General features: G+C 34.4%; 1 protein-coding gene across 5 annotated transcripts in view; it reads right to left on the bottom strand.

Annotated features, from left to right (window-relative positions):
• Positions 1-25,709, bottom strand: part of cdkal1 (CDK5 regulatory subunit associated protein 1-like 1) — a 431,336-nt gene that overhangs the window by 106,471 nt on the left and 299,156 nt on the right. For all 5 annotated transcript variants that reach the window (XM_088601024.1, XM_088601020.1, XM_088601022.1 and 2 more), the window contains 2 exons: positions 24,366-24,546; positions 9,307-9,369 (listed from right to left, as the gene is read on the bottom strand). In XM_088601024.1, the coding sequence (XP_088457150.1) occupies positions 9,307-9,369; positions 24,366-24,546 (244 nt within the window). The remainder of the gene's footprint in view (positions 1-9,306; positions 9,370-24,365; positions 24,547-25,709) is intronic.

Genomic DNA, 25,709 nt, shown 5'->3' with positions numbered 1-25,709 from the left:
TTAGGACTACAGCAACCTAAAAAGGATGTCAGTTAATCTCAGGATACACACAAACACAGAGTTACCAAATCACCTTGCCTTTGGAAGGTTTGATGAAACTGGAGCACCTCACGAAAACCCATGAAAACAAGAGGAGAATATGAAATCTTTATACAGAAGTTACCCCAAACTGGGACTGAACCCAAAACCCAAAAGCTGTGAGGTAGCAGTGCTAGCTACCACTCCACTGTGACATCTTCTTGCACAGTTCTCCTCCATTCAAACTGTACTATAATATTGAAAAGTTTCTGATATGAAAGAATAATGATTGATGGGTTAAGATCACAAGAACAGGGTATAAACATTATAAAATTATAATTTATAATATATAAAAGCTTGCTGAAAATAAAACTTTAAAAATAATTTCTGGTGCCTTAGAACTATGATAGTTGATTGTATACAGAATGAGAACATTGGAATTTAATTATTTGGAAGTGCATTTCAGTGTCCTTTAGTTAACTGGAAAAAGTGCTTGATTATTTATCTACAATTCTATTTTTGTGCACTGTTTTTCAGCAGCTAAAAGCTGGTAACAAGAAACATTAAAAAGTCTAAGCATTTGTTCCCAACTGTTGTTTGTTTTTTTATGTACTACAAAATGTATGTTTGTTGTGATAGATTTGTATTTGTTATTGCAAGGAACTGAAAACACATAAAAAACATAAAACATTTAAAATAACCCACAACTTGGTCTCCTTATATCAGTATATATATCAGTAGTATTCTTATTATAAACATATAGTAAAGAAGGGGACAAACAGTGTGACAATGCAAAACAATAAAAGATACACATCTACAATTTTTAACATTAAATTGCAAATGTATTGGAAATCATTTGCACACTCAGTTATTTTATGTTAAATTCTATTAAAACGAGAAGAAGGAAAGAAACCTGCATTTTATAGGAACAGTTTTAAAGAAATGTATATGCTTTTTAAATGCAGTTCAATTATTAATCTTTCTGAAGTAATCTACACAATGATGATTTTACGTCCATATAAAACAGCATATGCAATCATAATTGCGTACTTGGAAAGTATACACTCCCAATCAAACTTTATACAGGAAACAATAATACAAAGATAATACCTAGAATTATGTTACTAGCGTAATTTTCAATTAACAAAATGTGTACCAATCAACAGAAGCATTTAATCTTTTCAATCATTTAATGTGATTAAAAGAAAATAGAAAAAAAATAGAAAAAAATCTCCATTTGGGAACACTCTTTTTATAGAAGAAAGGCCTACTGTTATGATTTTAGTGTCTGCCAACAGATGCAATTTGATATCCAGGAACATTTATCACTGCAAATTCTGATCTTTCAAGCCTCTGTCTAAATTAAACCAAATTATAAAGTGAAAGCAACATATTCATAGCATGATTTGGTTTGATTTGTACAGCAGGAAGCAGATTTACTCTATTCCAACCAGAAATGAGAGACATGATACATAACTAAGGCTTCAATTTGCAATGATTGAAAAAGCCTTTGTTTCAATAAAATACCAATTTGAAGTCCCCAACTATCAAACAACATAGTGCACGATTATGACACACATGCCAGAATGAGAGAGAAGAAAAGTTTGTACCTTTCCCTTGAAATATAGTATATACTGTCAAGAAATCTGCCATTGGTCCATATATAAGTCCCATACATATATTACAAAACATAGTGTAATAAAATGGAGGACTGGTGGAACTGTCACAACAACTTCACAGGCAACCCAGAAGAGTTAATTAGGTTCACTGCCCAAAGTGAAACCCCTGCAGTGGTCAGCTAATTTTGTTACTACTTTGTCAAAGCTGAGTTATGACATAGTCCATACTCAGTTCAGTGAAGTCTACACTACAGAATTTAGCCTGCACTCACAGTTCTTATTTCTAAAAGAGAAGAACTGGTGAACACGATTTAACTGAAATCAAAGAGTTATCAAAACTAACACTGAAAAGGCACTTTATTAACAATAATTAACCATAGACTAAGAGGAGAAAATGGTTTTACTGAGTCACCTTTTCACACCTCCAGTACTGCTTTTGAAAAGCAAACATGTTAACTGGAACAGGAACTGTCCTTGGGAAACTGTTAATCAAGTGCTATCAAAATCTAAATCCCCAGCAGTGCATGCAAACACAATGATGGAACTGAATCTTCTCCGTCTCTTGCATTTGTCTCTTGAAAAGGTTATAACAAGCACTTGGATGAGAATAACCTATTATTGAATGAAAAAAATCCATCACCTCTGAAATATCAAATGCAGCATTGAAATGCACTGGTAATCAGACTCATGCTTGGGTGTTTGAATTTCAGCCAGCAGGTAATCAATTGGAGACCTAGAGACTCAGGTGAGACTTATTAATGGTTGAATAGCTCCTGTTAGTAGCCTGATTAGTTCAGAGCAGATTTAGTGGAGACCTGATTGCTTACATCAGATCGTTGGCACAGCTAAACAATGTGCTGCTGCCTCCAAAATGGTATCCCCCCAAGCAACATCAACAAAATAGGATTTACAATGATTCATGCATATTTGTATACCAGGTATAATAAGACATATTGGAGCTGCTTCTCAATGATAAGCTTACCTAGAGATATGTCCTGAAAAAAACAGTTACATATAATTATTTTAAAAATGCAATTTAACACATTAGTTGTCAAAAGTTATTTTTGACCAAGTGTACAATTTGCCCTTGATTCCCTGAATGTAAGAACAAAAATTTAAAGGTTTTGTTTTAGGAAGAGACAAATGCTAAAATATAGCTAGAGGAATTCAAAATCATGCTCTATCAGCTAGATAAATACTAGATTAAAATACTTAATTTAATTTTGGATTTAGCACATGTTGGCATTATGAACAAGCAATCTCACAGGCCAGTTTTGTTCTGATGATTATTTTGAGGAACATTTTATACTGCAAGATTTAATATATTACTGCTGTGTCTTTGAAAGCATATAAAGCTCAGTTTTACATCATATTAGAAATAAGAGATTAAATATGTTCATTTCATGATTCCAATGTCTGAATACAACTAACACCTTCCTGCAAGTACAATTCCTCCCCTAAAAGACATGACTGATGTTGTTTTTTAGCTATATGCAAAAAGAAAGATATAAGTAAAGGAAATCATGTCACCAGTTAATAATAATCGCAGTTCCCAATCATCACAAAGACTCAAAGCACTTTACACACAGAAAGTGAGAAACTGTCGCATCATTTAAATTAAGGGGGCAGTTTGGGGAGGCCAGACTCCCCAGGGTGTATTTTAGCCAGGACATTTGGGTTTAAACCCTTAGGCTTTTGCAAAAATGTATTGGAATCTTTAACGATCAGTCAGTCAGGAGTTCAGTTTAATGCCTCATTCAAAGGAAGGCACCGCCAAAATTACAGTGTCCCCTCTCTGCATATAAGGACACTGATTTTGAAATTCTGGCACAGAGGGAAGAGTGCCACCTACTGTACTTTCTCCATGGCTGTCCTATTTTTGGGGGATGTCTCCTGTCTGTGTCCAGTTCAGGCCCATGAAACCTTCAGGACATTCCCAAGGACTGAATCTGCTATCTTGATGCAACTCTTTAACTCCATAACTTATTTCTCCATTTGGATCTGAATGTGTGTGGGAGGAATTTGTGCCAAGAACAGTTTACGCCTGTACTCAGTGAATTTCTATTAATTAGACAAAATGAAGTAGGTTGGAAAAAAGACACGTTTCCAAGGAATAAAAGAACTGAAAGGAAGTGGGGGTTGAAACAAAGAAAAACAAATAAATGAAAACATATTCAAAGTATATTAGAATATTCAGAATGCAGGAGAAAAAATGACTATGTTTTGCAGACAATTTTCTCCTTCTATCCTCCTCCTGTCGATTATTTTAGACACTCTTTGCTTGCACCTGGTGCTCTTGTTAAATGATGACGCTAATCTTGGCCTTTCACAGCAACAGGAATGGATCAAGTTGTCTGACCTCACTATGGCTAAAAGAATGTTGGCTCGTAATTGTGAATCTCTGCATTCGTTTCCCTGGCATCACTAGATCCTGGCTTTTCCTGACATTATTTATATATGTAGATTTCTACCACCACATCCATGATGCGGGTGGGAGGATGGGTGGAGGCAGAGTGCTGCTGCTGATCAGGCTTTTACTGCTACTTGTCGCCTACTTTTTTCAGTTGTATGATTTCAAAATTTCAATTCTGGGATCCTCTGATGAGAAACCTGGAGAGGCGTAACGATAATGGGGATGGGAGGTTTTTTGTGTGCTGAGGAAAATGTTTTCATACTGTATTTGTCATGTTCACTTTCTTCCATGAAGCATGTAAAATTACAAATCCCCTTTCACAGAAAAGAAAGCAAGAGAAACTATTGAGTTTTGGCTTATCTGTGTAATTTAATATTTCACTGTGTCATTGTGCTGTTGTCAACACAATTTAACAAGTAGCATCCTTAGTTCACCAGTATTGATCAGAATTTCTCCTGACATTTACAATATTAGGGCAAGTAAAAACTGACATGGTACAGTATGTGTGTGCATAAGACTACCCAATATATTAGTCTTATGAGATGAGATAATGGAAGTTATCTAAGAACAAACCTAGTAACTTCATAGAAACTATGCTCATAGAGTGAAATGTTTCACTATCTTCTTACATCAAAGACTACTAATACATTTATTTTTTGCTTTTCTAGAGTCTATATTTTAAAGTCCTAACATATTAGATTCAATTAAATTATAGCATTGAACAATAATAGTAATCACACTAAGAACAGCTTAAATTACTGTTATGAAATTTATGCTTAATGTGCATCCAATGCATACCAACAAGATCAGGGAACAAAGAGCAGAAAAAAAACCCTAAATGATATCAATATTCACTCCTAAATAATTATTAAAAGTAGAAGGTATTCAACCTAACAAATGAATAAAGACAGATTATTTAATGAGTGCTTATTTATTATTCCTCATGCCACATTTTAGGCAGTGTTCATCAAGTCTTGTGATAATTAAAGGCTCCCCAGTTTTCTACTTAGCAGAACAGACCTCCCTTAACTCAGTTAGCTCTATTGATATCATCGAGCTGCGTGCTGAAAGGACGCCTGGGTGTCATTAGAGCACTCAGGAGACGTTCTAGAATAAGCCTAGTCTGATTAGAAGCCATGAAACCATGGAATTCACTGCTTTGATTCTGATCCTGTATTTATTCTCACAGTTGGACATCATTTTTAAGCAGTGTTGTTTAATTTAATGCTGTTTTTCTTTAACGCTGTCTATTTAAATATACTGAGAGTTTTGATTATCTAAGCATATCTTTTAGTTGCAGAGAACTTCTTTAGAGCTAAGGAGTACTGACAGAAATATTTGTTCTAAGTGGCTTAGATTCATTTTTTGTTCTTTTGAGAACATTACAATTTCAATATTTCTGTGTGCAAAAATATATTATTAATGACTACCACACAAAAGTTAATAAAACAATAGATCCCTGAGATTATGGGATTCTACTTTTCCTGCTCTTATGTCAACTTGCTGATTAGTAAATAAAAAACTCTGCTGATTATTTAACAGAAAATAATTTATCCCAAGATTTAAAGCACTATTATAACATCTGCTATCGGACATCTTATATTACCAATGAAAATTAACCAGAAAATTCCCATAAATGAAGATGATTCAAACCATAGCTCATCTTAAAAAAGGGCAGACTTTGTAAAGAGCATATTTTTTTACTTGTTGTGAACTTTTACAAACAGACAACCCAAGCACATTAAGAAGAGCTAAATCAATACTAATGCTTAAATTTGCTTCAAAGTAAAAACAAAGTCTTAACACTTCTGAAAAAGTTACAATCCATGACATAAGCTAAGTTAATCACCAGAGGCGTTTCTAACTCTGTTATTACCATACACTTCACCACACATCAGGTGGCATGGGTAGAGAAAGGACAGTAAAGATCTTCTGGATTTTTAAGTGCCCCTTTAAGTTTACATTTCAATATTGAAACAGCACGGGTAAAATACTTTTATTTTAGAACTGCACATCTCATATTAACAACTATAGTCAAAAAATAGTCATCCTTGCTCAGTTGTTGCATAATCTCTGACAAGCAGAAGAATTGATTAAAGACCAAGTAAGACTTCATAGATTTAAATCACCCTGAGTTAACTCAGCGAAGTACTTTTCAAGGCAATCCATGAATGAACTCTTTCTGTTATGTGGACAAAACAATATTTTTCTGGTTATAATACCTTTTTAAAGAGCTTCATTCCATTTTGGGGCAATTCAATTTGCACTGATTACACCACAAAACAGTAATTAGTTCAAAAGATGTAGGAATACTATGAAATTGTCGAACAGACTGAATTGGGGAACAACTCACTAGAATGACAATAGATTTTTATAGGATGAAAATGGATCCAATAGTGTTCACCAGTGCTAAAATTTAATAATGTCATTAAAATGAGCTAAGGTGATCATCATAAAATAAAAAACAAAAATAATTTTGGATTATTTATACTCTGTTTAAACCCTGGCATGATAACACAAAAAAGAAAGTAATGATTTAATTTTGGTCACCTATATTAATAAATGTGACACTTCATGTGTATCAGTTTCTTCTTTTCTAATTTAGGATTATTTTTTGGTTTTAACAAAGTCAGAATGCAGAACCTTTGCTTAAAGACAAAATCATATGATCTATAACTGACAGTCAATGAAAATATAAAAAGAAGTTCTTCTATCGGTTCAGACCTACTGTATGTTACTGAAAAATGAGCAAAATATCAGACCCACCAAAGTTTGTTTCAAATGATTTAGCTCCAAGTTCCCCACAAACATGTATTGCATATCATGATGAAAAAATTGGTTTGTCTGTCTACTCTCTATCCCTGAGACAGTATTCTGAAACAAGGAATTTTAGTGGAGTGATGGCTTTGTTTTATTTTAGTTATGTGATGTTCCTTCAATTGTATGTGTTACGTATTTCTATTTTGAACTGTACATTAGGAATGAAGACACCTGGAAGTCATCTGCACTGTGACATACTGCTCTAACCTCTAAGCGTCAAAAACAAAATTATGCTTTCTATATTACTCCCACTATAGAAAAGAAAGAAGAACGCACACCCAAAGTTGTTGAGGTCCTATCCAGCGAAAATTATTGAAAGCAGTAAGGTTGTCCCCAGTCTTCCGCAACAGTGCTCTTATGGTAAAGGAGGGTCCTCCTCACATCATCGCAATTCTGTTGCCCCACTGATTGGGTTGAACAGTAGTATATAAGACTTGAGCAGCAGTCAGTATAAAACTCATCATTGCATCTCCACATATTGTCTTTCAAGGCCAAAATGAAATTAACAAAGCTCTTCACCACCTTTTCTGGCACCACCTTAAATATTCTCTGGTCACAGACCAGACAAATTTGACAGACTTGGACTACATATATGACTCTGTCTGTGCATAACAAAGCCCCCGTTTCCCAGATTTCTCTTGACTAGTCTATTTGCTGAAGCAGAACTTCTGATTCTTTGTACACCTTTCACCGACATGCTGCCTTTATTCACACTGATAGTAGCCAGGTGATCTTCATTACTCAAGCAGGTTGTGGTCATATGTTTAATTGTTTTTGTGTACAGGGGATCCCCAATATAAGTTGGCATTAGGAACCAGAAAGATGTATTGTTAAACATCTGTTAAACAGTGTAGAAAGGTGAACTTTTTCCCATAAAAACAACATAAATATGCAGGGTTCAGGACTGTAAGACCTGAAACTTTGCCTATGTAACTTAAAGTGAGTGGCTTTTCTGATAATAATTAACAGAATAGAGTCAGGTAGGGTCCACAAAGTAGACTGAGTGTATGTTTCACTTTTAGCTAACCAAATACAGTACAGAAGGTCTCATTATAAGTACAGGTTACCCTCCCCCCAAAAATTTCTTAGAAAGGGGGATTCATTTCCATCATATAATTAGTTTGATATATGGTAAGTTTGCAACATATAGTTCAGACACATACTGTATACAGTATGTAATGTACTTATAACCCATAAAAACAAAAATTAGAAATTGATGGCATCACCTTCTCCTTTCAAATTGGGCTTATCGAAACCAACAAAGGCAATCACTGTTTTAGAGCAGAGGGTTTTCCTACATACTGTTCATGCATTTAAAGCAAGTTATCAAACCTTGAGCTGCTGCTTGGATCAGTGAGGAAGCGCATGGCAGTAAAAACTCAACTTTAATGTTTTTTAACATTAAAAAGTGCAAATGTCAAGCTCCACAATTTATTAATGATGTAAGTGAGGAGCAATGTATATAGAGGCAACTTACAATAGGACTGTCTGAATTGCTTTTAAATGGCTATTTAAACAGATTCTTAATCATCCTGGCAATTTTAATTCAGATCAAACACAAAGATCCTGGTGGTATAATGAAATATGGTTCTATTTTTGTTATCCCAATGAACAATCCAACTGAAATAATCAACAAACTTACTGTATCTGCTCATTATTGAAAATGAAAAGAACATACATATGTGCTCAATAAGCAACTGATACAGAACTTGCAGAGACTGTAAGTTTGTGCAATGCATTAAGTCTTCATTGTACACCAGGTTTTAAGGCCAGAGAATTCTTTGGAGTTTCAACTAAATACTATTTTCCACCATCAATGACACTGTCATTTTGTTTTGCTCAATAACTGACACAGCTATGCAGACCTATTCTTCTGCCATATCCTTCACTTTGTATTAGTGTTATTTTAATAGAAAACTAAAAACAAAAAAGCCTTTTGTGGAAAACATGTTTTTGTTGAAGTTTCTCTTGTAAAGAGGAGACAGTTTACCACTTTGTACTGAGCTGTACAAAACACAGCAACAAAGCCAAGCAGCATTAAAAACAGGAATTCAGTACTACTGCTTAACCAGGTTATTTGAATTAATTCTATACATGTATTTCTTTCCTCTTGCACACATAATAAAAGGGATTCAATATACTGTACATAAAATAAGGAACAAATTCAAACAGAACAATTTAAAAGTAATTTCAAAACAAAGCAATAATTCCTGAACAATTTTCTCTGACTACACATATAAACAAAAACATTTTTTTTTTATTCTGCTGCTATGGGAAAGGATATCACTATGAAGATCCTTGAGAAGCCCTCACTCGGAATGATTAGCAGTGCTTAACTGTAAGGACTCCCAAGCTTTAGTAACCAAGCTTTAGTAATTACATTTCAGTTGAAAGAATATACATACAGTACTAGCATAAGCAATTGTAATGTCTTACCTTATGATCATAAGGGTTATATGAATGGAACAGTTGAGAGAGTTCTTTTGTCCTTTGCTTTTTCTGTAAAAAACAACAGAATATTAACACATTTTTAAATATGGGTTTGAAACAATTAGTGAAAAGTCTTTACATATTTTCCTCCTTCAAAATTTACCCTGATATACATGTAGACCGCATATTTTCAGATGATAAAACCAATGTTGCACATATACTTAAGCAGTGCAAGCCATACAAACATACACTATTCTGATAGTTCAGACACTTTATAAATTAAATAAACATGTAAGTATATGAGTCTTTACAAATTAGGTTTATCTTAAATTATCCAGTGTGGATATCAGTCACCATCACACAAAATGGTATAGATTGTGAAAAAGAAATGCCATGGTTGTTAAGTATAACCTGTTATATATAACCTGCTGATAGAATTAATTATTTTTGAATATATTGTTTCAATGAATAAAAATAAATGAGAGAGATGGACCAGAAACTCCAGTTCTGTGAAACAAGTACTGTACATGGCACATATGTTAGGATTTTAAAACTACAAGATATGCTGCTACCAGAAGTGGATATACAGTACATTGTAGGAACAATACTGCTGACCCATTATCTGTCTGGGAAGTTAAAGCATAAGTCCACAAAATCTAGGACCACAGTGGATCTCGCAGTAGGTGACTGAATCAATTATCAATTAATCTAACAATTAAATAGCTGAAAGGGAACAGATTATATTGTGTAGTGCTTGATTGGTCTGGGTTTTATATATTAGCTAGCTGAGTTTTGGACGCTGCTTATTTATATTTTATTCTTGGATCCCATGCTGATTAAAAAAGTAACTGACAAAAAAAATGCATTTCATTTAAGACCAATGAGATTTGATATTCTTCAAAGCCACAAAACAAAACTCAAGTCCTGCTAATGATTTCCATCAACCCCCTGTGACTGTAATCTTCTCATCATTACTAAACCATTGTTCAGCTATGGCACTTATCCATCACATTTACTGATAATAGCTCCTGATGTGCAGAAATGAATGAAGCACCTGTAGTTACCAACTTTGAAGGCAAAGATCCTTGGTGGACACCTCTGACTCACTGTACTCAGATACAGTGATAGATACAGTATACTCAGATACTCAGAAGTTTCACTACACATATTGAACTGGTGCTGGAAAATGGGTATGTTACAGTGCATGAATTTAAAGACCCAGTATTATCAACCGGCCCACCAGTCATTTTATCTCAGAAAAGAGAAAGGGAGTTGAAAAGGAGGTTATAGGGGCAGTGCTAAAAATAAAACCTTAAGAGAATGCATTTATTATTCTTCAAATCATATACTGTCATTGTGAAAAAACAGTTCTAGAAATCTGATCAGAAAGATGAACCTCTGTGTGACCTTTCGAGACTCAATATGCCACCCTATTAGACCTGAAACTAGGGAGATTGCCCCAGCTTGAGAAAATCCAACAAAAAATATTGATAACCCAAATAACTACTTCGTATTAGGAAATGCAGCCTCAGCCCCCATATTTTTTCAAGGGCACTGAAGACAATGAAGCCCTTGTATGCCTCTTGGACGTGGAAAACCCTGGCAGGTTCTATCTGCCAAATAAATAAAAAACTGTTTTCATTGTGTTTAGAGTTTGTTTCGATCAAAGAAATAAATGGAGTAATATTTATTTTCAGTCTCCTGGACTGCTGTGATCCTACAACCCTCTTTCTCTTTTTGCCAGTGAATGATATAGTCTTTGCCATTACTGCACCTTCTATATTGTGAACATTGATTTTGCTGTTCAAAGGCCTCAGGCTAGCAACATCACATGTATTTGGAAAAATGCACTGCAGTCAGTGGTGGAATTGGCAACAAATATCCAAAAAGGTTTATTAAGAAGTGGCCATAGGTTCAAAATGCTAAGACATGATTTCTAACGGTTAAGGTACTCCTCAAAACAATTTTTAAGACATGCTCCTGATTTTAGTGGGATGATGTTTATGCACAACATTACATTTTAATCTCAGAAATCTTTCTTCTCAAACTCACATAAAAGATTTTCAATTTAATACAGATGTTTTGATTTCAGAGTATACCACACTGATCATAACTTTTTGTTTGTTTGTAATCATATCCGGTTGTCACTAAAATGAGTAACTACACATTGGTAATAATGTGAAAATGGGGGGCAGCACACTGCTGCAGTGGTTAGCACTGTTGCCTTGCAGTGTTGGGGCCCTGGGATTAGTTCTGGACTTTGGGTGCTATCTGTGTGGGGTTTGTACGCTCTCCCTGTGTTTGTGTGGATTTCCTCTAGGTGCTTCCTTTTTTCACCCACAGTAAAAAAATTATGCTGGTAGGTTGGTTGGCTTCCGGGAAAACTGGCCCTAGCCTGAATGTGTGCGTGTGTATCTGTGTTTCTGCGTATCTCTCTGTCTGTCCTACAATGGACTGGAGTCCTCTCCAGGACATATTCTGTCTTGTATCCACGATTTGCCAGAATACGTTCCAGCTCCCCTGCAACCCTGAATTGGAAGATTCAGTTAGAAAATGGATGGATGTGACAATGTGTAATTCTGGTCTCATGGTGTATACAATCTCTGCACCCTTATACAATGTACATCTGTCAAAGTACCTATGATGAATGAGCACACCTTTCATCTTCCCATTTGCCACATTGTGAGGAGGAGTCAAGGAAGATGAATCAATAGAAATCTGGTTTTAGGCTATTAGAAGCATAAACATTATTTACTATGTAATAGATACTTTTAGTTTAACTGAGAGGACAAATGTTAATTTATCCTAGGTTAAAAAAAAAAACTATCACAATTTAAAGTAAATCCATCTTAAAGTCCCCAAGTGAAAATGCCATGTACAGTAAAACAGCACAGTACTGCAATAATAATGTTTACGTTTTCTTTTGCTCTGTTACTGACTGGCAGTGGCCATCTGTTATACAGCGGAACCCTGGGTAGCACCCAGGAACCCACTGCAGACCCAGACGACAAACCACAAAGTGCTCAAACCGATCTGCAAAAAGCATGTGAGTTGTCCATTACTGTTAAACTCCCAAAGCGCTAAATGAGTGCCACTGGGACACAGAAATGGTATACTGAACTCCCTACAGGAAGTCCTTGAGTAATAAGAGTAATAACCAGGCTGGCAGATTTGCTGATCCATTATTTAGTGCAGTAAACAACAGTGTCTTAAGGTTCATTTATAATTTCTCCAGCACTCTTCCATACAGTCTTACGTTGAAGCCTGCATCAAAATGAGGAGAGGGCTGCAGCAGTGATATTATAGATGTTATGCCATTGACAGTATAGGCAGCTTGAAGGCAGCTAATTCATCTGCAGTTTATGCAGTTATGCAAGTTGTAACATTTTTTAAAGCAACAATCATAAAACTACTCAAAATTCAGAAGAGAAGCCCATTTTACATAATTACCTTGAGTATAAAAATAGGGATAAGGATGCATTGTAGTTTAGAATGAAAGGATCTATTTTTCTAAAATACTGAACAACCTAGGAGGAACCTCCCTTTTACTAATTTTTTAATTCCTTGCTTTTTAAATGCCACAGTTCATATTCTGTTACACCACATCAGGGAGGACTGGTAACAATCAACCTCTGATCCCTCTACCACACTTGAATTTGGTTGAAACGAATTCCCTTGTAGATACACAGTCAATACTGTCAATTAAACATACAGAAAGCAAGCAGCATATCAGTCAACTGGACAAACCACCATATTGTGAAGTTTAAATTGCCAGAGCCCATGTACCATCCGGAAGAGTAAACTGAAGACTGCATCTTTATCCCTAAGTGGTAAGAGGTGTGTGCTTTTAATATGAAGATATCAACAATGTATACACAATCGTTAAACAAAGGTTTTCAGTCAAGAAAAATTATCAAAACAGCGATGATGGAAATCTCTTAAAGCTTTTTGCACATTATACAGAATGTTTATTTCTACAACTAGCCATTCCAAACCTAATGTTTTTAACAATGTAGAGTTCAATTAAAATTTCAAATTTCTCTCACTCCATGCTGAGTACTGCTATTTAATGGTTTGCCTCTTCATTTACACAGACGAAAACATAAGACTTCATTCAACTTGTGACTTTCAGGGGAAACAGGGAGATGTAGAGAGCATGTCTACTGTATTATCACAAGAAAAATATTGTCTGGAAATTTTTCAGAAAGCTCTCAGATAGTTTAATGTATTAAGCCTTAAGGGGATTTAAACCAGGAGTGTTAAACATATGGCCCGTGGGTCGGATAAAGCCCCCAATCTCATGTTTGGCCCGTGTGGCAGGTTTGGTCAGAGCCTTGGTTGGAATTCAACTGATGCATTGTCTAAGCCTGCATAACCCACATACCAAGTAGGTGTGCTCGGTGATGTTACAGTAACAAAGACATATACACTCCATGTGGAGCACCCTGGATATTGTGACAGACCTATTTTGAAAGGGAACTGCCTTTGCAAAAAAATGGTGAAGAAATGTACACTGTGAGATCTATACAATCTTTTTTCTCTAAACTCTTAATTTATATTTTCTTCATGATGTATCATCATGATTACTGATTCTTAGTCTTGTCAGTCCCTCAGTATTGTACCATTCTGCCCACAGAGCAGGACCACCAGCATTATGACACTAATCTCCTTTTCACCTCCCCACAAATTGTGCTGAATTCAAAGTTAAAAAGTAATGACTGCTAACTGCATTAGAAAGAGTTAAAATGTTGTAAAATCTAACACCAAAAACACAAAACTATAATTAGTGGGGAAATATATAAGTGAATGGAAAGCTGACCTCTTAAATTTACACTCCAAGTAGCTGTTGCCAAAGAGAAATAGTTATACTGTAGAAGTGAATATATTATTATTTTTATATTGATGATAAGTAGTTCTGCATTCTTATATTCCTTTACCTTGGTCTTTTAGTATTCCAAAAACATTTTTATTACTCAATAAACAGTTTGCAAATTGCTGTTATAAAATAAAATGATATCATTTATGAAGTAAGTTTTCAAAGCTTACTTCATATGGGAAACAATACATCTAAGGAAATTATTTAAATATGCAAACAGAAATAAACTAACATTTTATTTTTAAGAGTTAATGTTTTCCTCCTTTCCCACTGTGTGTCAGTTTCTCTGAATTATACCAACATGTTTCCTATGTATTGTTGTGACTACACAGCAATACACAAACTATACACAAAGGTGAAATGGGGTTACAAAAGTTACAAGACTGATCAACATGTTTTGTTAATTACAGAACTTGTGCAAGATTCACTCCTTATAAACAGTTTATAATTTATTCAGTTCAGACAGCTAAGACTTTTAATTTTTCCAAAACAATCAGTTCTTATACTGTAAAAGCAGCTCAGTGCTACATTAGATTAAAAATATCATAGCTAAGATTTGACCATTCTATTTCATCTAGTAGAAAAACAACTATTGCAATTAAACACCATGCAGGTCTATGTTTAAGGAGCAGCCTGACACTTATGAAGACACACCCAGTGGTTTTAGAGAAGACAATCAACAAAAAAGGTTCAAACACCTTACTTATGGAGAACACTTTCTTGCCTTTTAAAAGTATGGCAGAGCAAGAAATTGCAGAACACTCAAGTTAACTGGTGACACATTTATAGGAACATGAAGAGGCGCCTACATTATATACACAAAAAATAACTCTTTTCATGTGGTCTATATATTCTTTATACTCAGGTATGCCAGGATTAAAACTTAAAACTGCAGATGTTCATTAGAAAGAAGAACACATATATAACTAGTTATGCTAGAGGTCCAGTTCTACATGAAAAGATAATAAAAGAAAGTTCAAACAAGCAATGTACATGTGCACAAAAAGCATAGCTCTTTTGTAAATTTGTAAAAATTCTTTCCACACATAAATCCCAAATCCAAACAGCTTAAAGTGTGTAATTTAAAAAGAGCACGATCAGAATACATTATTTTACTTGAATTCTATTAAATACACCACACTGAATGCTTTTTTGAGATGTATAAAAATACTGAATATTAAAAAAAATTGTGTTTATTGGTTGTTCTACACAGATGAGGCATTTCCATAATGAGTTGAGCTTTCTCAATTAGCTGTAGCCTTGAAAACCTGAAGAAATATCCACTTCAAACTGATGTATAGATGTTGGACAACAGGTTAATATAACAGGTTTCAGTAAGCCCATCACTACATTACCACAAATAATACTATTCTTTTCTATAAATCCAGCTAATTACTGAAACTTTTAAGGATTTTGCAAAGGTCAGAATTATGAGCAGCACTGTTGAAAAAAGTATAATGCCTGTCAAAATGCTATGAAGAGCTGCACTTTGCATTACCACCTTAATATATCAACGCTAAAACTCTGTCAAATGGGAATAATTATCCAAACTGCAGTCATTGATTTATATCGTTTTAATGCAGATGTTGTCTGTTCCCCCCCCCCCCACACACACTTCCTATATGGCATGGTTCAGTGGAAGCAATTTATTATTGCTGTCCAATTTATCAAGATGCAAACTCATTGTCATTGTGTCAGTGATAAGATGTCATTAACTTACCAAGAAACCAACTTTCATCTCCAATTAGCACCTTGTGTTCTTTTGGCAAACTGAACCTACTACTCTGTTCTAATATACTGAACATCTGCGAATGTAGTTAATGTATAACCTTTATACAAGCTTGAATTATTCCATATTTTTTATTGTGACTGTTGAATAATGCTCCAGTCTGAGGCTTGAGAGGTACACGAGCTCCACAAATAATGACCAGCTCATACTGCAAACACATTCTCCCCAGTTTCAAGCAATGACAGGTCTCTATTCATTCATTTGGCTATACAAGCATGTTCCTTCACTTAAAGCCTACATTCCCAAAGCAATAAAATTGTAAAAGGGAGCAATGTTTTATTTGTGCTGAATTTAGTGAGAAGGGTTAAGTACTTTGAACAAGCTCAAGAAATTAAGTGTTTAAGACAGATAACAAAAATTATTAATAAAACACAGGTTAAGAAAGGAATTGGCAAAGCATTAGGCTTGATTGACTGTGACAGAACCAAGAATCACATCTTTTCCAAAAGGTCTTTTTTAATCTTTCTGAAAGGTCAACTGTAAACTGCAACATGTTCCAGCCATAGTCTATATAAAGTCTTCTGTTCTTCCTAAATTTCTCCCTCCTACATCCATCAACTTTTGAAGGTTTCATGATGAGCTATTTTAAATGTTGAATCTGCTGGAAAGTGCAAATCGCCTTTTGCCATGCAAAACTTTTAAATGATATAACTGTGTTTATATGTGTATTTTTAAGGATAAAAGTAGAATAAAAGTGACTACAGTGTATGTTCTCCATAGTATTTAGGTGCATTTGTCCTCACTTTAAAATATTATTTGCCCCACTGCAGGTTGAGCTCTACGATCCAAGTACTGCTGGTTTGATCCAAGGTCATGTAACCAACAGACTGTGACTATGACTTGAATTTTTTTTTTCAAATGCTGGTGCCAAGTTGGCTGGTTGATTCTAACTGTAAAGTGGGATAGCTGGCCAGAGTTGTCGTGACTCCTGGCAATACACTGGCCACCGAGGTGTCCCGGGTGCTTCAAGACTTATGCTCTTTGTCAAAGCTGTGGCTTTCTTTAAGTGGGCTCTGAACAGGACTTAAACACATTATATAATTGGTTATTCTAAATAAAAAAACATGCTTAATCAAGTATTAACAGGATAAGACATGATACAATATTCTCATCAACTTAATATTAAATGTATTCGTTTGAGAATACAGTATGTTCCTAAATACATAGGCTATAGTTTTTTGGATCATTTATATGATTGAGAGGCTGAAACAAGAGGCAATCAATTAGCCTAACCTGACTAAATTCCCATCTGAATGAACACATCAGACAGACTTTACGACATGAAAAATTATCTTCTTTGAAATAAAAATTAAAATAACTGTCATCATTTCTGAAAATGTCATATATATATGCAAATCATATACTGACTTAATAATGTACAGTGATATACAGCTTGCTTAGAGTAATCCATATTTCAGGAGAACAAAGAAAAATAATGTGTAGATAAAATCTTTTATTGTACTTCATCAGTTGTTTTAAGGATACAGATGTTAAGAAAACCCAAATACAACAATCTATAGATATCGATCTACTTCACATCATCTTGAAACCCCACTTATACATTATATTTTTCTAAAGTATGTCAGTGAAGTCAGCTCTGGCTACCCATGTCTTTCATCCTCTCCTGAGCCGTGAGAGCTAACTTTAGTACGGTCCCTAGATTGTTTTCCACTGGCTGTTTTGTCAAGCCACGTAAGAAACAACTACAGCCTCACAAACACCTTAGTAATGTGGTAGTTAGGGGATGGTGGAGGAGGGTTAACAATTTTTGCCATCTCATTCCTTCAGTTACAGCTTAAGAAAGAAATATTCAGTCCAGATATGTTGAAAATAGGAAGCTTATTGTTATCTCAGGATAAGGTGGAAATTTCTATCTCACATGAAAATGTATGTGTCTGATTTAGTTCAGTATACATAATAATAGGAATATGTTGAAATCCAGGGTTGCATGGTGAAAAACAAAGCGAGTCCAAGAATAACTCTCTCGTAAGTGTTAAACTGAAGCTCTGTCTGAGAAGCTGTTCTCTCCTGTGACACACAGACACTGCACAGACACTGCATTTGGCATCAGTTTGGGTATTCTGGAGGATAAAATAACGAGCTGCACTGGGCAGACTCAACTAAGCTCAGGTTCAGTATCAGTGTAGCTCAGGGACACCAGTGGAAAAGAGGTAAATTAGTGAAGACTTTGGGTCAGGCAGCATACAAAGATAAATTGAGGGACCACAAAGTGATAAATCTCTCATACTGTATAAGCAATAAAACCATTCTCCACAGCAATACCCATCAAACATTCTTCCTTCACTTCATCTCTACCACAAAATCATTCCATACAGATCTTAGCTTTAGATGGCATTTTCACTCATCATCAAGATGCATATAAAATTGAGGTGACATACCAATCACAACTACTGAATTGTTATTACCAAAATTGTAAATTGTGCCATTTAAAAAGCTTTGCAAAAGATGGCTACATCTGTGACTATATAAGAGCTGACATTAAATACTGTATGTACAGTTTGAATAAGTGTTTATGTATGCAAATTAAAGTACTGTGAGGCAATAAAAACAAAATGAAATCCTCAGGTAATGGAGGATCCTCAGAAGTGGAATGATACCATAAATCCTCAGGTAATTTTTGTCACCAATATTAATGATAAACACTTAGTGAATGTTTTGGAAAGAGAGTATTTGGAAAAAAAAGATTTTGACATTATTTCTGAATTACATTTGAACTCTATTTGAGCAAGATATTAATGTATCTTAATAGATACAATAGTATATATAATCTGCTATTAACCTACAGAATGCCATGATCAATGGTTGTGGAAAAGAACGAAGCGTTTGCTATGGTGAATTCTCAAATGTTGCCGCTGTCGGTTGCATGTCTTCTTAATGTCCACCCAGCAACCATTTCTTAACTGTCAGACAATTTTAGGAAGACTTAGTGTTGTTGATGCAAGAAAATCAATTTCAAGACTTGCTTGTAGTTTAGAATATATATACACATATGCACAGTCACATATACAGTATGCTTTAAGGGACAACATGTTATTTAAAACTTAGTTGGTTAAAAAATGCACACTTTAAGACCAAAAGGAATTACACTGGGTTTTCATCTAAAGTCAAGAGGTATTTTTTAGCAGCAACACTAAAAATCATCTGCTCTGTAGCAACACATTACTGGTGTATTACAAATAATTAAAATGGAACAGAAAGTGTCTAATTATGGTAAACACATAAAATTATTCTATTGTATTATTTGACTAAGTACTTTTTCCAAGACTTCCATTTCTCCTGTAGCTTCTCATGGAAAATATAAGAAATTTAAAAGAAGCTGTCAACTCTTTGATGAGGTTATATTATTGGAAATACATTTTGATGTAGCTGGATGAAAAGGTCATACAACCAAAGGAAAAAATAACATGGAGCAACTCACAGAGCAGTAGCTTGGTGGTTTTATATTGCTATGGCAACTGCTGTCAAATGACCTCCATGTTGGGAAAACTTTATTAAATGCTGAAGGCAAACTCATATCTGACATTTGACTAGGATAATTTTGCTATCATTTTAATACAGTGCATATCTATTTCCTATACATAGCCTATACAAATACAGAACATTTTTTGTCTCTTTCTGAAATATAGTGGCTCATTAGCTAATAATTAAAATTTTATTTTGCTTAAGGCAAGTTAAACTTTACTTATTTGTCATCTACTGAACTTTCTAAGTTTATAGGAAACTAACATTTGCAAGTGGTAATTAAATTGTTATAATGAAGCAACTAGGTAAAAAACGTTCACATTTTTTCTCCACTGCTACACAATATTATGAATGAAATCATAATGAATTCAGCTAGAACTGAGATGGCTAAGCCAAAACTTTTAAGGAAGTCCATTGTAAAATTCACAGCATGCTTAGTGACATTAACCTATCTTCACATAGTCTCCACCATTTATAATACATGTTCTACCAGCATGCAAATAACTCTCCTGCTTTTCCCAGAGTAACAACCAGATACAGTAATTATGGGTGGAAGATACCAGTATACAAAGAATTTCAGCACATATGTTCAGTAGAGACAGGAGGTTTGTGAAAGCTCCAGTATAAAAAGTGGATGGGCTAGATACTCTGGCTTCAGTTTCACAGCAGCTGTTTTCCTCAAACTTGGCATAGTTTTACTGTATATACTGTACAGTATATGTAAACTGCTTTGTCTTCCAACTGTATATTTTTCATGGTTAGATGTTTTATTTACTGATCACACGAGCTTTTTTTAATATTGATACTTAATGGGGAACTCCAATGCTATTTTTATATATCAGGGTTAGAAAGAATCAGCATTGATGAGTGCATTTCAATTCGCAATAAAAGTAAAAATGTACACAGTAACTTGTAAAACCTCCAATTTACATCACAAAATAGACGGAATTTCCAGGTATGCGCAGCACCATGTTCTACAATTCAGAACGAGGCAATAAAACTTCTGGCGACGTGTGCAGCCCTATGTAAACAAGCAGGCTTGTGAATACATCTCTTTTAATCTAAAAAAATATTGCTTTTACATTTCAAGATGGTTTTGCTGACAAGAACTACTTACTTGTTAACTCTGCGTGCAGATCACAGAACAGTTTTGGGGTGAAATGTCTGCTGCACAATCTGTATTTATTCAGTCATACATCACATGACATCAGTCATTAAAGAGACTACTGAGCAGGAGGGGTCGCATCACATTGCAATTCGTGGGATGCTGAATGCGAGTTTGAGACAACACTGCATCTTAGAGTATTTTCACAAAGTTCACGATTTTGTGCTTAATTCAAAATGTGTTATTCTTTCTATGATGTCAATGAATTTATTTGTTACTGAGATTTAATAACTGTTCTGAGAAATTGGGACTGAAGTTCCCCTTTAAATGAATCTAATGTGTTTTCTGAATAATATTATGTACTGTATATCAGGGTAAACATCCTCTTGCGTAGGATAAAATACGAACTTACGAATACGTACTACAATAAACATTTGCAATATATTATTTACATGGCCATTTGAACTAAAATGATCTTCATTTTAATGTTTCCTAATTCAGAAGAAGGGATTGCAAATAACTTATACAGTATATTAGAAATATAGATATTAATTGCCATAAACCTTGAACAGTAGCAACAATATCTTTAAAGATGCTAATTTTCAGTAATACATAACTTTTAGAAAGCAACACTCAGTGACACTCTTGACATAATAGCAGCTCACTTATTGATGGGCAAAATTTTCACCTCATTTCTGTACGAATAGGTAAAGACTACTTTGTAAGACAAAAAATGTATCTAGAATCTGATATTAAAAATTGTTGTTTTATATTTAGACTAAAAAACACATTTTGGTAAAAAACAGAAATGTGACATAAAAAGTAACGCTTCATATACTTATAGTTGCTGGTGTCAGGAGTTTTTCATGAGGAAGGTTTAAAAGTCAAAACCATTTTTTTTTTCAAAAACACTATTTAAAGGACAAAACAAACTTGGTAAAATGTTATGAGGATGGTATGAAAAAAATCTGCTACAGAAGCATGAAAGAAAAGAAAACATGTCTTTTAAAACTATTGCAGATTAAACCTTTACTACAGTGGTTGTATGGATTATATAGCATAAAACTGCATTCTTTTAAGCCATATGGAATTGATATCTTACATATAATGGCATACATAATGGTAAGCAAGAACAGAAATGCACAAGGAGTTCATTTATTTTACTGTAGACTGTAGTGAAATATTTTGTTGCTGATTTCAATTAAAACAGATAAGTATTTCAACGGTACTGGTGCACTAGTGTACCCTCAGATACATGAATATACTGTATGTTTTATTAATTGCAAACTACTTTGTAAGATTAGTTAAAGCATAATCTTTCACAAAGCGGGTTAAAAGCAATAGGCTGGTAGAAGCACTGCAAATGGAATAAAGGAATAATCCTCTGATCAATTTTTTAAGGACATATTATTTTTATGGTGATTGATGTATGCATCTAACAATATTGTCCCACGGGTGCTTGATTAAGCTAAAATCCACAGATACTGTGACTTAGTGAATGATATTGATCCCAGCGATGTCCTGTGATTACACTACAACAGTGATTCACAGTTCATTACCAGGAATTCCGCCAGGTTGACTTTATCAATGCCTTTAAGGTTTCTGAAAACTTGGATCAAGTCTCCTCACATTCTTCTCTACATACTGTATGAATAAAAACTATCAGTTCCTTCAGTCTGTCAGTATAGGACATTCCTTGAAACCCCTGAATGTACCTGGTTGGTTTAATTCCAACTGCTATAACTACAGTATATTGTTCCTTTACTTCCAGCTGAGTAGATCTTCCAGTTTTTCATATAAACCACATATTTGGGATTAACCAGAAAACTACCGTCCTTTATTGATATCTTGAGGACTATCATGCCTGTAGGTACAGATACCTAATGCACTGTGTCATAGTTGCTCCTGCATCAAGAATCAACAGTTCTGTATGGTGTGCTTCATAAATTTAGGTTTACTGGCTTTCTACAAAATTCAACTTTACACCATGAGCAGTATTTTTACATGAATGACTACTGTTACTTGAAAGAAGGGTTATTTTGTTATTGTACCTGTAGTTAAATACAAATGAATTCTCCAACTATTACTGACAAAGGTATTACTCACCCCCCTCCCCCCCCTTTGAGCTACTATGTTTTTAAACAGTCAATTCAAAAACAGTAGAAGAAATCAAGTATGGCAACAAAATGCTAACACTGCTGGAGACAGATGTCAAAGCTGTCTGGCAGAGGATTTTAGTATATTTTAGTGCATTTTAGTGTATTTCAAACTCAATTTTGCATTCTCTTTTCTCTTGCCTTCTTTCTGCACATGCAGTTTCTTTTCTAGTAAGTCTTTTCTTTCCTCTCATCCTTTAGTATTCCACAAGTCCCAAATCATCAGAAAGGTCTTGCTAAAAAAAACATTTTTAGGTTCTGATCCATATCTGAATTTATATTATATAAGCTTTGCATATCTTTTGCAATAAAACTGAATTTACTTGGAGTGGTTTGCGTGCCTGAGGGTAAAAGAAAAGCATCCCTACACAAATGACACTACTGATTTACTAAATAATCACTGAATGAGGTTTGGAACATTTGTAAGCCAATATGAACCTCCTTGCTCTGCATCATATAACATCACTTAACACTGCTGAAAAAACAAAGATGATACACTTATGTTTAGAAAGAGATGTTTCACAAATACACCAGAGAGAAGTAGTTTAGTTTCTGTTTCCTGAATGCTTTTGCCAAAAAGCACTTAAGTTGAAATGTTCCTGTTACAACTAATTCTCTTCTCTTTTTGTCAAAAAGTTCAAATTGTGCAATTTATTTACATCTGCACTGCAGATGGCAAGACTATTAAGCAGATGCAATACACATGACTAAAACCAGCAAAGTCCTTTTAGCCTACTAATTATGCAACTTTATCCAGTATATGCATATTGTGCAGACTTGGTTTGTACCACACAGAGGTGGCAAGAAGCACCTCATTCTCTCATGACAGCTAAAACGAAATCACATGTGGTATAGCTGTAGATTTTCCATACAGAAATACAATCATTCCAGCTTAACACAGATTTGACATTTTCTATTACGAAGTACCAACATACTAAATAAACTCTCAAAACACATGCAACTGGAGTATTAATTTGCTCTCATAGAAATAATATTTAAATTGAAACAAGCAACATACAAAAATCCCACAATGGCATTTCCTAAAAAAAGGTATGTAGGCATATGTATATGAAGGCAAAAAAATATTTTTTTTATCTTTAATAATATTTAAATTCTATTTTGCGTCCATAACTAACATTTTCAGTGACTCATTAATGGTACAGTATTTGCATACTGTTCCCCCTTATTTCATTTTAATTTAACCTTGTATTTAAATAATCAATTTTCTATCCTTTGAATGATCTTATTGTCATATCATCAACAGAAACTGCAAAATGTAATAAAAAATGTATTCTTTTTCAAATTTAAACAGTGCTACACTTCATTAAAGTGAATTAACTGAAGAGGGGGAAAAGGAAATCTAGTCAACGCCCAAAAGAAAATATGCTAATTTCTTGTAATGTTCCTTTAAAGAGAACCTTTAAAAGCAACTAAAATGGTATGATCCATAGTCTTAGGTGGAGCTGAATTCTCTTTAAGCAAAAAAAAAACAGTTATGTTAAGTCACATGTCTCTTATGTTCATCCAGTCATCTGTAAGAACACAGGATATTATGAACAGTGTTACTGCCCTCAAAGAAAACAGACTATACAAAAAATCCCAAGAGAAGTTTAACAAAAAGAAATGAGATGAAGGGAGAAGATAAAGGTATCTCACCACTTGGGGTGGGACCTGCTGCATCTTAGCTGCTGGGGTTCCAGGTCTAACGTAGAACTGATTGATGAAGAGGCTGGGGAATTTATATTCGTTTACTAGCTCCATGGTCTCTTTAAAGTCTTCATCTGTCTCGCCCGGGAAACCGCAGATAATATCAGTAGCAATAGTTATTCCTGGGACCCTGTCAGACAAAAAAAAAAGTCATTACCATTTACTGAGGTATTTCTAGGCTACTACACAGAAAAAACATGAAACAGCTCTGGATGCAAATTTCTTAGATGTATACTTTGTGACTTGTCAGTGTGCATCTTCCATGTTTTCTTTTAGCAGTTACATTGGTATATTGGACATTAGTACACAATTACAGTTTATACAAACGTCTTAAGAAGCTACCCGAAGACATGTTTATTCTATATCTTTTTACCTTCAGTACCTCTTTAGAAAATAACACGTATGCTTTACAACTTGTTCATACTGTACAGTATATCCCAATACCCAACACCCTTTTAATAATAAACATACTAAAATAACTACTGTATAATTCCCAGTCTTTTTGTGATTAAAAGCACAGCAAAAAACAATATAAAGGACACTGTAATAGGTATTTGAAAATAGGATATCAAAAGACTAATAAGATGCAACTCTTTCTGATTAGCTACTTTAAAGGCAACTGATTATCAGGCCAATGCTTGATTGAATTAAATTGTCTGCAGAAAAACAGATTTATTGAGTGTGTTTGCTTTTTGCTGTCCTGCATGAAAAAAAACAACAGCTTCTAGACAATGTTAAAAGCAACTAGATGAGTCACAGCAAGTTGACTACTCTGCTTTCTGACATTTTAAAACAAATAACATATCTGAAAAAAAATGGATTATTGAATATCTCAGGTTATCACCAACCCATTGTAGGCACTGTTTTTGCAGGTTATGTCTATATTAAGACACGTCTATGAATATATAACTACGTTAAGCTCATCTGACAAAAACAATTAAAGAAAGTCATAACAAAAGGGAGCCTGCTGTTTATAATTTCGTTCAAATCTTCTACTGTAGAAAGGAAAAGCACCTCACTATGTTGATGAAGCCAACAGGGAAATATTACTTTCAGAAGTGATATATTTGTGTAAATGTCTATGATGCCGACTACGATTAAAGAAGCACTTTTATTATTGAACCTTCACTTTAAAGCTGGATTTACACTGTTCCTGCTTGTGCTTGTGTAGTGTTTGACACAGCTGGTAATCTTAATTGCTTTAGTTTTCTAAGTGCATTCTGTTATCATACAGCACAAATAATCCAAGCTCCTCAACTTTGTCACATTTTTTTTTATCAACAATAGAGTGCG

Source organism: Lepisosteus platostomus, chromosome 12 (genome assembly GCF_059453375.1).
Source record: "Lepisosteus platostomus isolate fLepPlt1 chromosome 12, fLepPlt1.hap1, whole genome shotgun sequence".
Classification (NCBI taxonomy): Eukaryota; Metazoa; Chordata; class Actinopteri; order Semionotiformes; family Lepisosteidae; genus Lepisosteus; species Lepisosteus platostomus.
This window is presented reverse-complemented; position numbering and strand designations above follow the sequence as displayed.